The sequence below is a fragment of the Phycodurus eques genome, chromosome 21 (genome assembly GCF_024500275.1).
Source record: "Phycodurus eques isolate BA_2022a chromosome 21, UOR_Pequ_1.1, whole genome shotgun sequence".
NCBI lineage: Eukaryota > Metazoa > Chordata > Actinopteri > Syngnathiformes > Syngnathidae > Phycodurus > Phycodurus eques.
Genome location: NC_084545.1, coordinates 11,863,565 through 11,876,112, shown reverse-complemented (window position 1 = coordinate 11,876,112; position 12,548 = coordinate 11,863,565). Strand labels below are relative to the sequence as shown.

Here is a 12,548-nt window from a genome sequence, read left to right as displayed (position 1 = left end):
TTCCAGTTAAGGATGTACCCTGCCCAAAGTCGGCTGGGATAGTAATCCAACACACCAGTGACCCTAATGAGCAAAAGTGCTACAGAAAATAGAGGAAGAGATGATTGTGGATTATTTATTTTTTTCCAGCTAAAATTGAATAAAATGTTATAATTCATTTAAGATTTTAAGCCGGTCCCCACAAGTGGGATTGGACCAACTCATGTATACAAGGTTTAGTTCACTACTAAAAACCACAATAATGATGAATATTATTAAATAAATATGACTCTGACATTGTCAATCAAAAACTGAGCGTTAAATATTCTGTCTTTGTAAAGGCAGAGTTTGTGATACATGCAGATTTTATTTGGCCGTGGGGGTGTACCAAATTAGGTATTAGTAGACGTGACTATTTTTTTGTGGATAAAACTGCACTAGACCCTGCAGCCTTTGACTTACTTAAGTTCATGAAAAGACAACACTGACTCAAAAAAAAAAAGAAAAAGAAAAAAAAAAGAACTTCCTTAATATCACATGCAAGGTGACTTGGCCCTGTTATCAAATACACTTTCATATGCCTTAGCAATGGCTTCTGAAGGCCCTTTGGCAGTGTTAAATCTTCAAAATCAGTACAGAGCACTGTTAGTATTCCCATCAATATAAAAAAGATAGAGGTTGCCATGGTGCACCAGACCTTTTGGATTGTCATATCCACTTTCTCATTTGCAGTCCGCCAGTAGAAGACCCCAAAACCTTTTGACATTCCTGAAATTAAATGTTACTGAAAGGTCTGGCTCAATGTTCAACAGCAAAACAAAAGCAAACAAATATATTCATTTCTACAAATACCGTATACAAAAATGTATTTATCTGACACGAACACACACACAGTATATGCCAAAGGAACACACACGCACATTTGGTACAGTAAGCGAACAAAATGCAAAATAAACTATGCATTTTTTGAGCCAACAAGAATAAATTTATGACATTAAAATAGAAACATCTGAAAACATTTCTTTTCAAGAAAGTGCAACATCAATCTTTTTTTTTTCTTTTTAGGAAATGAAGGATGCAGGCAAATGCAACAGTAACGGTTAGAACTATGTGAATGCTATATTACCACCAATGAAGGCATTTGTTATTTCTTTGGCTCTTTCGCATTTTTTGTCTTGACATATGACAATCCATGATGTTTGCAAGTCAAAAACTGAGCTGCACTGTGTTTGTTCACAGAATAGGTGTTTGGCTGCAGCACAAAGCAGTTACACCTTGCCTAATGCAACATGTTACTTGTGGAATAACCTTAATAATCTGCCGATCGTATTACACAATTGGCCCTCATTTTTATGGCTAGTTATGAAAAGTAGTCAAGGAAATATTTTGTCAAGCTTTCGTGGGCCACATAAAATGACATCAATGTCTTCGATGAACCTAATATGCATGATTTTAGAATGTGGGAGGAAGCTGAATTCCCCAGGGAAAACCCACACAACCAAGGAGAGAGCATTCAAACTCCACAAAGGAGAGCCTGAGCCGAGATACAAACCTCGGACCTCTCGACTATGAGGCAGACGTGCTAAGTACGATTCCACCCTGCTGCCGTGCCATTCGCCAATAACCAAAAAGTAGCCTGCTCACCGATATATGAACAAACAAAGAAAGCTGGGGCACACTGTGGATTTAGGGACCGGTGAAAGGACACTAATATTATTTTCCAGCGCTCTAGTGAGTCATGGGTCGGTATTGCATTACCACTATCCCCCGTTACATTTACCTTCATTCTGGTTAGGTCTGGAGCATGTTATAATGGCACTACAGAATGCAAAGCAAATACACAGACCAGTACAGAGAGCACCTGACTACCCTTTACTGACTCCAGCAGAGGACTCCTAAATGGTTAGGTAATAAAATTGATGAAATGGTATCGGAACGGGCTTGTCATCATAGAGAGCATGTGGCTTGCATTCCTTTCATCCTAATTGGCTGCATGTCACCTGATAGCAAAAAATGGATGTTAATGGTAGTGATGTTATCTAATTTGGCCGAGGTCTGCGGTCTACTAATTGCCATTCAGGGTTGGAATGCATTCCCACATCCAGTTGAATTGCTAAATGTGTAGTGTACAGTATGTATAATCTGTATTTTGTTAACATTTGCACATTTCTTCCTTCTTGCACAGTCTCAGAGGGCAAATTGTATAATTTGTCTATAAGCAGGAAGCTATATTTAGCCAAGAGGATGGAAAAGCAATGCACCAAGGGCTCCTAAAGGACCTTACGACAATAAAGAGGCATACTACTGTATACAAGGACATTGAATGGGTTATAGTGACAAAGCTCATATGTTTTTAAAATGACTCATTATTAATGTTCAGCTTCTCATCAGGATGAAAGGCAACGCAATGTTGTATGGAATATCAGACACCCACTTGACAAGGAAGGACGTGTGTGATGAATTAATTAATTAATTTGTAAGACTGTAATGGTGCAAAATGACTATGGATAATAAAAGGATTGGTTTGATTCTCCCTTTGTTTGTTACATGTGTACATTTAACCAAATCAAGTTCATTTTGGCCTTTTACATGTAAAACGCAAAGCTAGGTGATGACATAACAGGATGCCGCTGGCTGTGAGTCAAAGCTTCAGCCTGGACTCAGGCCAGTGTAATCATCACATCACATGAGGGAAAAGAAGATTGGCAGGCAGAAAAGTGCCGAGTGTTACTCCCAAATACTCCATGAGCAGCACACACACCACACACACACACGTACACAGCAAGCGATGGTAGTGCTGAGAAGTAGCAATCTCTGCAGTTTTATGGCCAGTGTCAGAAAGGTACAGTTTATTATTGCAGCCATATTTTGCATCGGTATTAAAAATGTGCTGCATCATGCAGTTCCACACTAAAGCGACACTATGATAAAGCAGTAGCATGTTAGGAAGGGATTCAAAAGAGGTCAGTGACTTTGCTGACCTGATTTCCTCAGGCAGCTCATAGCTTCAGGTCTGCGAATACTCTGCAACCTCTACTTTGGCTTTTAATAATAAATGAACTTGGCACTTTTTGGGCCAATGAGCTGAAAGCGGATTGCAGGGCCAGTTGTGTGTGAGTGTGTGTCCATGCGTGACTGGCTCTTCAATGTCCGTGTGTACCTTTTATGATTATGAAACATACCAAGCTGACACAGCTAGTGCTAATGTGTGTGCATACAGAGTGTAATATGCATCACACACGTGGAATGTGGGGAATTATTACTACATGATCCGGTCTTGATGGGAGACCCATCAGATGCATGACTGGAAAAACCAGTGAGCGCTTGAGTGCATAGCCACTTGACTAATATCCCACAATTATTCCATGATCTGACTGATGATCTAATTTGCACACTACCTAATTAAAAACATTTTGAACACGTTAGTTTTCTCTCTCTCTCATTGCTTGATGCTGCCCCCTGCTGTTGTACTTTACAAATAACAGGCAACATTGCTGGAAATACTGCACAATGCAAAATGGAACAGAAAGTGGACATGGATAAGCCCCAAAGGTAACACGAGCATCATAGACTACTTCCTGTCCAATGACAAAGGGGGTATTGACGGATTGCACCACCCTAAACAAATTTGACATTGGAAGCGACCACAGATTGGTTCAGATCAAAGTGCAAATCAACTGCCAACTTGAACGAAAGAAACTTCTCAAGAGCAAGATTACTAATCTTAATTCAAGAAAGAAGCGACGAGTTTCAAATACATTGGGCTAATCACTTTAAAGCGCTTCTCATGCTGGAAGACACAAATTTGTCACAGCTGCCAAGAAATCGTACAAGACAAACGCATAAATTATTTTGCTACATAAATCAGGCGATAAAATCGACCTGAGATCACCCAATAAACCTGGTCTCAACCATTTATAATGTCTTTCCAAAGATATTGGACAAACGAATTAGAATCAAACTCAGTGAAGGACAGGCGATAGTAAAAGTGGGGTTTTTGTAGCGGTTTTAATACTATGGACCACATACAGACAGTTCTTGTTAAAATGTTATTTTCATGTGGTTCAATCAAAAACGTTTTTATACTGCTTAAATCCTAGAAAGAAAATACTTTCCAATTTTGAGGGGGCACCCGGATTTGAACCGGGGACCTCTTGATCTGCAGTCAAATGCTCTACCACTGAGCTATACCCCCGCGTTGCATCTCACATAGACTTGAATTTATAATACAATATATTTAACTATACGATGTCTGTCCAGTTGTATGCTTCACAGAACCGAGACACGACATATTCAGCGTTTGCAAATACATCACAGTCTGGAACTACAATATTGGAACTACAATATTGGCAAAACATTAGAAAAAGCCAAAGCCGTAGTAAAACAAGCTTGACGCATGCTATGCGACGTCATTACCGGATATTGCGTATGGTACATGCGACACATATCACATTAAAAAGAAAGCGCAAGTCGTCTAGTCGTAATGGTACGTCAAGTCTCTTTTTGTTTTCGTTAATGTGAAGTAACAATGTTAATACGATGTCCAATACTCGTTGTAGTTATATATTAGCACCGTCTTTTCTTTTTCGTTCTTTAGCCATCAACACTACAGTCCCATTGATTGTGAATATGTTTAGTCACTGTAGCTATTCCTCATTAGCTACTGTTAAACATGCGTGTTGCTTCCTTTATGTAGCAAGAATATTTGAAGTTTTTTTTATTTATTTTTTTTATAAATACTGCTGTACTTGTTCATGAAATATTAACAAATGTATGGCTTGAATATCAGAATTCTCGAGGTATCCACTCTCAGCTGCAAGACAGCGTACCAGTGACTGGCTTGTGTCCACCGGGGTCTTATGGCGTTCATGATTCGCTACGCAATGGGTGAGTTACGGTATATATGTTTATTATGCGGTATATATTGAGCAAGTGATTTTATTCAAAGTACATACAAGTCTATACATATTCATTATGTATTTGTTGTCTTTCACCGGTTAGCTTCAACAATGTAAAGAATGAGATCCTTCCTGCCCATCCACTGGAGCTGTCAGAAAAAAATGTAAGTACCGGTAGATTGGAATAACAATTAGCTTTAGCATCCAAAAGAGCACTTTACTAATACTTTTGTATTAGTAAATTTCCAAGAAGAATTGACGCTCCCCTAAAAGTGATCATTGAAAATATTAATAGGTTAAACCATATACTGTATATTAGACTTTACACCGATCTGATAATTAGCGTTTGATGCTGATCGTCTTTGATGTGATAATTTGCCGATTGATCGGCTCTGCAAAAGACATTGACTCCGCTTTGCCATCGTGTACAGTATATTTGAATTCAAAAGCTAGTTTATTTGTAGCCTTGTTGCGTATCTTTTGACGTAGTACTGTAAATATTTGACAACCAACAAAGTTATTTAAAAGAAAAAAACATGTCGGCGGTGTGGGACAGACAACACGCAATGCGTGGATCAGACTACAAGACAAATTTGGTCTTTCGCGATTGCGCAATGTCGGACTACTGCAATAAAATCTTGTAGTCCGATACCACCGCATCCTGTCATTTACGAACACTGGGCTTTGTATTGTCATCTCAAACGCAACCGGATACACTCGTTATCATGGCCACGACATGGCGACGCGTGTATTATAAGAACAAAATGGGGGAAAATGTGTGGTGGTGGTCACCGGCGCTCGGGAGATTACCTTCATTTAAGGCTTGCTTGAGGTATGTTCATATACTTTTAATACAATACTGCTCGCAAGCAGGCAGCAAAACATTATGTAGCCTAGCAAGCAAGAGCTAGCACTAACGGTTGTGCATAACCACGCTGGCTTTATGTTGTATCATGCTCTAAAGTTTCAGTGTGTGTTAAGTAATTGAATTACAATAAAATAATTCAACAACAGTAAGTTGCCTCCCATTATTTCCATTAATAGAAGAGCATTTATTTGTTTCGTCTGTCAATATACCTCACTGGCATAAATAGAGGAGCAAAGATACATTATTTCTTGTAAATTAGTCATTTTTCACCCCCAAAAATCCTGATTGTGTACAGCCTGCTGTATATAATGTAATTTTTCCTAATGTTACACACACGCAGTAATACGTTTTTGTGTTGATGTGTTCCTTTAAGGGGCGTGGCCCCGCGAGTCAAATCGGGAGCCTGGAATTAGTCACGTTGGCAGTTTGCCACATTTAGTTCAGTGTTAGCGTCTCCATGCTCTTTGGGAGCGTTGTTATTTTGTATTTGTGTGTTTGACTGTCCTGTTCAAAAAAAGGCTGAAAGTGCATTGGTGACTATGCCCCTCTCTCTCTCTCTCTCTCTCTCTCTCTCTCTCTCTCTCTCTCTCTCTCAAGCAGTGGCGTATATAAAGCTGGCTTGTAACAAAAAATTTGGCTCGCAACAAAATCAGCAAAGCAACAGCTACTAAGTTGAAAAACTCAAAAGTTGGGGCACTCATATGTGAAGATACCACTGTATTTATTCCGACTCACAGAGAGATTGTGTTGATTGTCGGGTTTGAATATTGACTTGTAATGCTGCAATATGTTTCCATGGTGAACAGTTCCAGCTGAACGAGGACAAGATGAATTTCTCTACCCTCAGAAACATCCAGGGTCTTCACGCCCCACTCAAATTGCAGATGGAGTATAGGGCAGCGAGACAGGTAGCATTGAGATACTCAGTCTGCGTTGACAACCGTGCGGCTTCTTAAGTCCCATGGCCATTGTTGTTTTCCAATTCCTCTCCTTGCTCCAGATCCAGCGTCTGCCGTTCTTGCAGAGCTCCAACCTAGCGCTGGATATACTCCGAGGCACTGATGAATCCATTGGTTTTGAGGATATCCTCAATGGTGACACGCACGCAAACTCATTTACAGAGTCAGAACTGTCATGTATTTGTTGCTAATCCGCCATCATTTTTTTCCTTTTTTTTTTAGACCCAGCACAGAGTGAAATGATGGGTGAGCCGCACATGTTGGTGGAATGCAAGCTGGGTTTGTTTTAGATGATAGATTCATGTTATTGTATGTTTGTTTAATCTGATGAAAGTAAGGTGACCAGCATTGCTTTTCTATTACTTCAAACTGGTTGGCAATTACAATAAATGTCACGAAAGATGCTCATGCTGTTCCTGTTTTGACTCAACTTTGGGGACGAATGTATTTCGTGATAGATAAAGCAACACCTGGGTTGCTTTGTAGGATTTAATATGCAGTTCCACAATTTGAAGGTACAGTAACTGCCTCCCATCAATATTCGTGCATGGGTTAAAATCTAAAATTTACTCTTCGAATTAATCAACTTATCTGAATATATTCATTTTATTTGAAAAACATGGTGTACAATATTGGGTTCAGCAGACATTTAATTACAAGTGGTAGTTAGTACTTACATTTGTAATTACATTTATTCTTCAACACTGTCCAACTAAAGCCTACACAGTGAGCAATCCAATCAAATTTGTCTGAGTGTGAATGGTTGTTTGTCTCTATGTGCCTTGCGATTGGCTGGGGATCATTCCAGGGTGTACCACTCCTTCAGCCTAGTCAGCTGCGATTCTAATTGAGGATAAGCGGGATAGAAATTGGATGGGTGGATTTGTCATTATAAATGATCATAAAAAGTCATTTTGTGATGGTTGGTTGTCTATTTGTGCACTGCGATTGGCTGACGAACAATTCAGGGTGTACCTCTCACCCGAAGTCAGCCGAGGTGGGCGCCAGCACATCCGCGACTCTGAGGATCAGCCGTTCGGAAAATGGTTGGATGGATAGATATTATTATGCAAAACAGTATTATTACTAAATCAGCACATTTAGGGTTGTTAACAGCCAACTCTTGTCATATTTTTATGAAAATATAGATTGGGAAATACATTCACCTAAGAAATGACATGATTGATCAGACAACAAATAGCAGCAGAAGGGAAATAGTTATTGCTCAAAGGTATCATGAGGTGAATAAAAACTCAAAACACTTGGGCTGAAAATATTTAGGCTTCGTATTACACTCATATTAATAAAGAAACAACAATGTAAAAAAAAAAAAAAAAAAGCAACACTGAGGGCGAACGAAAAGAAATGAAAACAAAGATCGAATGCATGTTGGTATGTACGTGGTATTATTCCAATTATTCTACACTTAATAATTTTTGAAGACGGCAGCATAATCTTGACAGTGATAGGTTTTTCCCCCCACCCAAAAAAATTAAAAGTTAGTCAAAGCCGGCGGTGAGGGAGGGGGAGAGAAGAAACATAGAGGTTCTGTAACTCACTGTAGCAATCAATTGAAAACTCATCGCCATCGGACCAACCAGTAAGATGCGTGTGTGCAGGTGTTATTTAAACAGCATCAGCCATAACGTGTTTAAGTAACGGTATCAACAATTTAAAGACACAATATTACATGTTAAAATGGATATTCTATAGAGTAGTAGTATTACCTATTGTTTTCGTAATATCTCATTTAAATTAAATGAATTGTATTTTAAGTCTCGGGAATGGGTTACCGGGAATTCTGGGTAATTGCGTCACACTACTGACGGAAGGCTGCCGTATCACAGATCGTAATGGGTAGATTTGACAATTCCCTTTTAAACTGCGTGCCTATGGTGACGCCAAGCTAGGGAGGTCAAAGTCGTCAGCGGATCTCATGTTTACGGATGGCAAGAAATCCAAGTGAGCAAGGATACCGGCACATTGGGCTGCATGCGGTTGGACATAACGCAGTAAAATCACAGCGAGGGAGCTGGGAAAAATCACCAGCCAAAATATGTCAAGGGATTTTTTAAAAACACATTTTGTATATTGACAGCACATACTTTGGCGTTGACAAAAAAAAAAGAGAGAATTGAGCAAGTAACGACTAAATTGTAATGTGTAAGTTAATATGAGTCATTCGAACTGCTCTAAGTGCTGGAGGACTCTGCATCATTTTGCACAAGCAACCATTTATTGCTCAGTGACTGTTTTTCTCAATGTCTTTATGTCTCAAAAGTGTTCTCTGTCAATTGACTGTCTGTTGTCGTACTAGAGCGGCTCCCACTACCGGAGACAAATTCCTTGTGTGTTTTTTGGACATACTTGGGAAATAAAGATGACCCTGATTCTGATGTCCATGCATTGCCTTTGATGGGAACGTCGACTTTTCCAAGATGGCCGCTACGTAGGCACGTTGGTTAGCCGGGGCTGCTATAGCAGGTTGATGGATCGAGTGTTGAAATCTATGTTCTGGATATTCGCAAGAGCGACACGATACCGGTTAAAAATAAATAAATAAATAAATAAATAAATAAATATTACAACGTTTTTGAAACGTGAACACTAAACTTTATATAACTCTTCAATATTCTTCTCGTTTTTATTTTGGTGGAGTCAATCGAGGTGACCCTTTGACGTCATATCATTCACTGTTGTGTACAACACTTTCCACCAGGTGGCAGTATTGAGCCATGCATGATTGCTAACCCACGTTTATTTTGTTTCCGCACAATAAACAGGTCGTGATGCTGGTAAAAGTTGATCCTCCGACAGTCAATGACAGAGGGGGACTGAGCTGAGCGGTTCAAAGTCCATTTTCAGGTGTGGCTGTAAAGCAGCTTAACCCAAAGATGATCTTTACTCGTAATGCTGTTTTGGACAAAAAATGGGATTTCTTTTAGGGTCAACTTCAAATTTGATGCATTATTCACTAGTTCTGTTCGGACCCAATAAGTCAAACTTCCTGCTCTATACAATCACGAAGAAAAGAAAAATCCCAATCATGTGAGGATGTAATGCAACATTTATAATGCCTGAACAAAACATGGTAATGAAACAACAAATCAAATACTTTCCCACTCAACATACACATATCCATTGATTTTCTCTTCCCCTTATACCTTCCAAGGTCACTGAGGAGGAAGATCCCATACCAGCTGACTTCCGACGAATTGCAGACGACACCCCAGACTGAGCGCCAGCCAATCACAGAGACAAACATTCATATTGTCACTGGGTGGGAAATCTGAACCCATTCTGCTAAGTGAACCAATACATCACCTTGGACTTCCTACTCAACATTAAACACAGGTAATTATTTCTAAACATAAAGTATCAATATATGACGTTTTTGGGATATGGGATTAAGCCCGATTAAACCAGGGTCAATACGCAAAACCCACACTGGAGGGATTGGAACATTCAACCTCTTGACTGTGAGGAAGGCGTATTAACCACTATTTTGCCAAAATTACCCAAAGTTAGCATTACGATCCTATTTTTTCCTTATGTTTTAATTGTTCTGAAAGAATAAAATATTTATGCCAAGTGAGCCGCCAGATTGCTGTGACATCTGTGTTTTTAAACAGGATACAATAAACAGTGTTTATAAAGTAGTTTACGTGGGCAGCATTTAAACTCCCAAAGGAGTATTTATTTTTTATTTATTTATTTTACGCTGCTAAATTTGATAATGAATCCTCCTCAGCATTACTCCTCCTAGCTTACTCCATTGTAAAAAAAATAAAAATAACGACATACTGTATGTAGTGTATGGTTGAACTTGCAATCGACTCCTTGCCGTCACGTGTTATGTTCTCGGTGACACTGGGAGAATTTTGGCACATTAGACAGGACACTGACTTGTTTGTCACAAGTCCTCCTTTTCCTCTTGCTGCGTGGTAATTGCTCTACAAATCACAATGACCGCTGCAGGGAGTCAAGAGGCAGGAGGCCTCATCTCCGGTCACCATTTGGGAGTGGGTTGCCATGGCTACAGATCTACTTCAACTGGCTAAGAGTGGGATTAGTCTTAATTAACGCTAATGATCAGCCAACACACATGCAATTCAATGGATTGAGCCTAATGATTGCACTTTGTCCTACGTAACAGCAAATCAATACATTTTCCTTACAGTGCACTTAAATTCAAAAATAATGATTGTTATTATTTTTTTAATCTATGGATGATGATGATGATGATGATCACAAGATAACCTTTTGTTTACCTCTGGTTGCCTGTACAGTTCCATATACTTTACTTACGCAGAGAAAATTGTTGGTGCCCTTCCGTTTAAGAAAACGAAGAACTGCTTAGTGAAATAGCTTGGAACTTATGAGAACACTGTACCTACTGTAAAACATGGCGGAGGCTTGGTAATGTTTTGGGACCGCTTTGCTAAATCTGCCGCAGGGGTCTTCAGTGTGTGAAATCTCAAAATATAATATAAAGGCATTCTGGAGCTGAAATGGGATGTCAAGAAAATACATATGCAGCAAACTGTACCATGTCATATAATTACATATTTACATATTTACAGCCATGCGATTGGCTGGCGATCTGTCCAGGGTGTAGCACGCCTCTCTCCCAAAGTCAGCTAGGAGCCTAATGAGGATAAGCGGTATAGAAAATGGATGGATGGATTTGTCATTATAAATTAATATAAGAGTACTTCAGTGTTGTTGGGATCTGGAGCCTACCCTATCTGATTTCCGGTGAAAGGCGAATTACACCCTGGACTGGTCACCACTCAATCGCAGGGCACATATAGAAACAGAGAAAATTTCACATTCACGCCGTTGCTGATTGGACGGTGGTCACAATCACAATTACAAACCTCCCGATTTGTTAAAGTGTACATTCAACAGCTGCTGTGATTCAAAGAGTTTCTGTTGTTTTTCTTTATTTTACACAATACAACACAGCTTCCCACACACACCTTGTAAAAGCAAGCCCCCCCCCCCCCCCCCCCCCCTCGCCCACTCTATCGTCAAATACCAAACACCCTCATGGCATTTTGCTTTTGTTTCCACGCGCCATCTGCCACTAAATGCACGTGGGCATTATTCTCGTAGATTAACAAAATGTCATCACCTGCCTCCCGCTCTTTTACTTTCTTCTTCTTTTTTTCGACTGAAGGAGAAAATACCATCAAGCCTAAATTTTCCGCACATTCACTGCTAAGAATTTCCAATCGAAACTATCTATGCAAAGTTTACTGATACGATGTTGTGGAGTGATCACCATTTTCATTAAAAGTTGATTCACTTCATTAGTTGACAATATATTGAATGCATTAGTGTTTAATATAATGAAGTTATTTGTTGTTGTTACAGCAGAGTGTATTGGGAATATGAATCAAAAGTGATGTGCAAAAAAAAACCAAAAACGTTACGAATCTTCAATTGGATTTTGTATTATGTACTTTGAGGACACACACACACAAAAATGTTTTTTTAAGTTGAATTGGATGTTTATGCTTTCCTCATGGAGTTATAACTCCAATTCATGTTTAGAAAGTATGCAGCAAAAGACAGAGATGTGGCATTAAACCAAACACACTACAATATGTCTAACGTGTGTTAGCAGACATTGCAGAATAAGTGCTGAGTGAGTACTTGTGTGTAAACACTCCCACAGTGTGGGATGAAATACTGCTGCAGGTTCAGTGTGACTGTGCACTGTACATTATATACAGTCAGCAACAGACGAGTAAATGCCACTCACTTACACCTTCACACCGACACAATGGAATGAGATCCAATACAAGAAATGTATTAACTCACTCACTAGTTGAAACA

General features: G+C 39.4%; 1 protein-coding gene and 1 non-coding gene across 2 annotated transcripts; one reads left to right on the top strand and one right to left on the bottom strand.

Moving 5' to 3' along the window:
• Nucleotides 1-4,102: 4,102 nt before the first annotated feature.
• Nucleotides 4,103-4,174, bottom strand: trnac-gca (transfer RNA cysteine (anticodon GCA)). The gene has a single exon. It is a non-coding gene; the product is annotated as a tRNA-Cys (tRNA).
• A 226-nt stretch (nt 4,175-4,400) lies between these two features.
• On the top strand, nt 4,401-7,110 carry pomp (proteasome maturation protein). Its single transcript, XM_061666483.1, has 6 exons — nt 4,401-4,465; nt 4,769-4,866; nt 4,981-5,041; nt 6,552-6,653; nt 6,746-6,839; nt 6,927-7,110. Exons 1-6 carry the CDS (start codon nt 4,463-4,465, stop codon nt 6,992-6,994), a joined length of 426 nt encoding a protein of 141 aa, XP_061522467.1. The 5' UTR covers nt 4,401-4,462; the 3' UTR covers nt 6,995-7,110.
• The last annotated feature ends 5,438 nt before the right edge of the window (nt 7,111-12,548 follow it).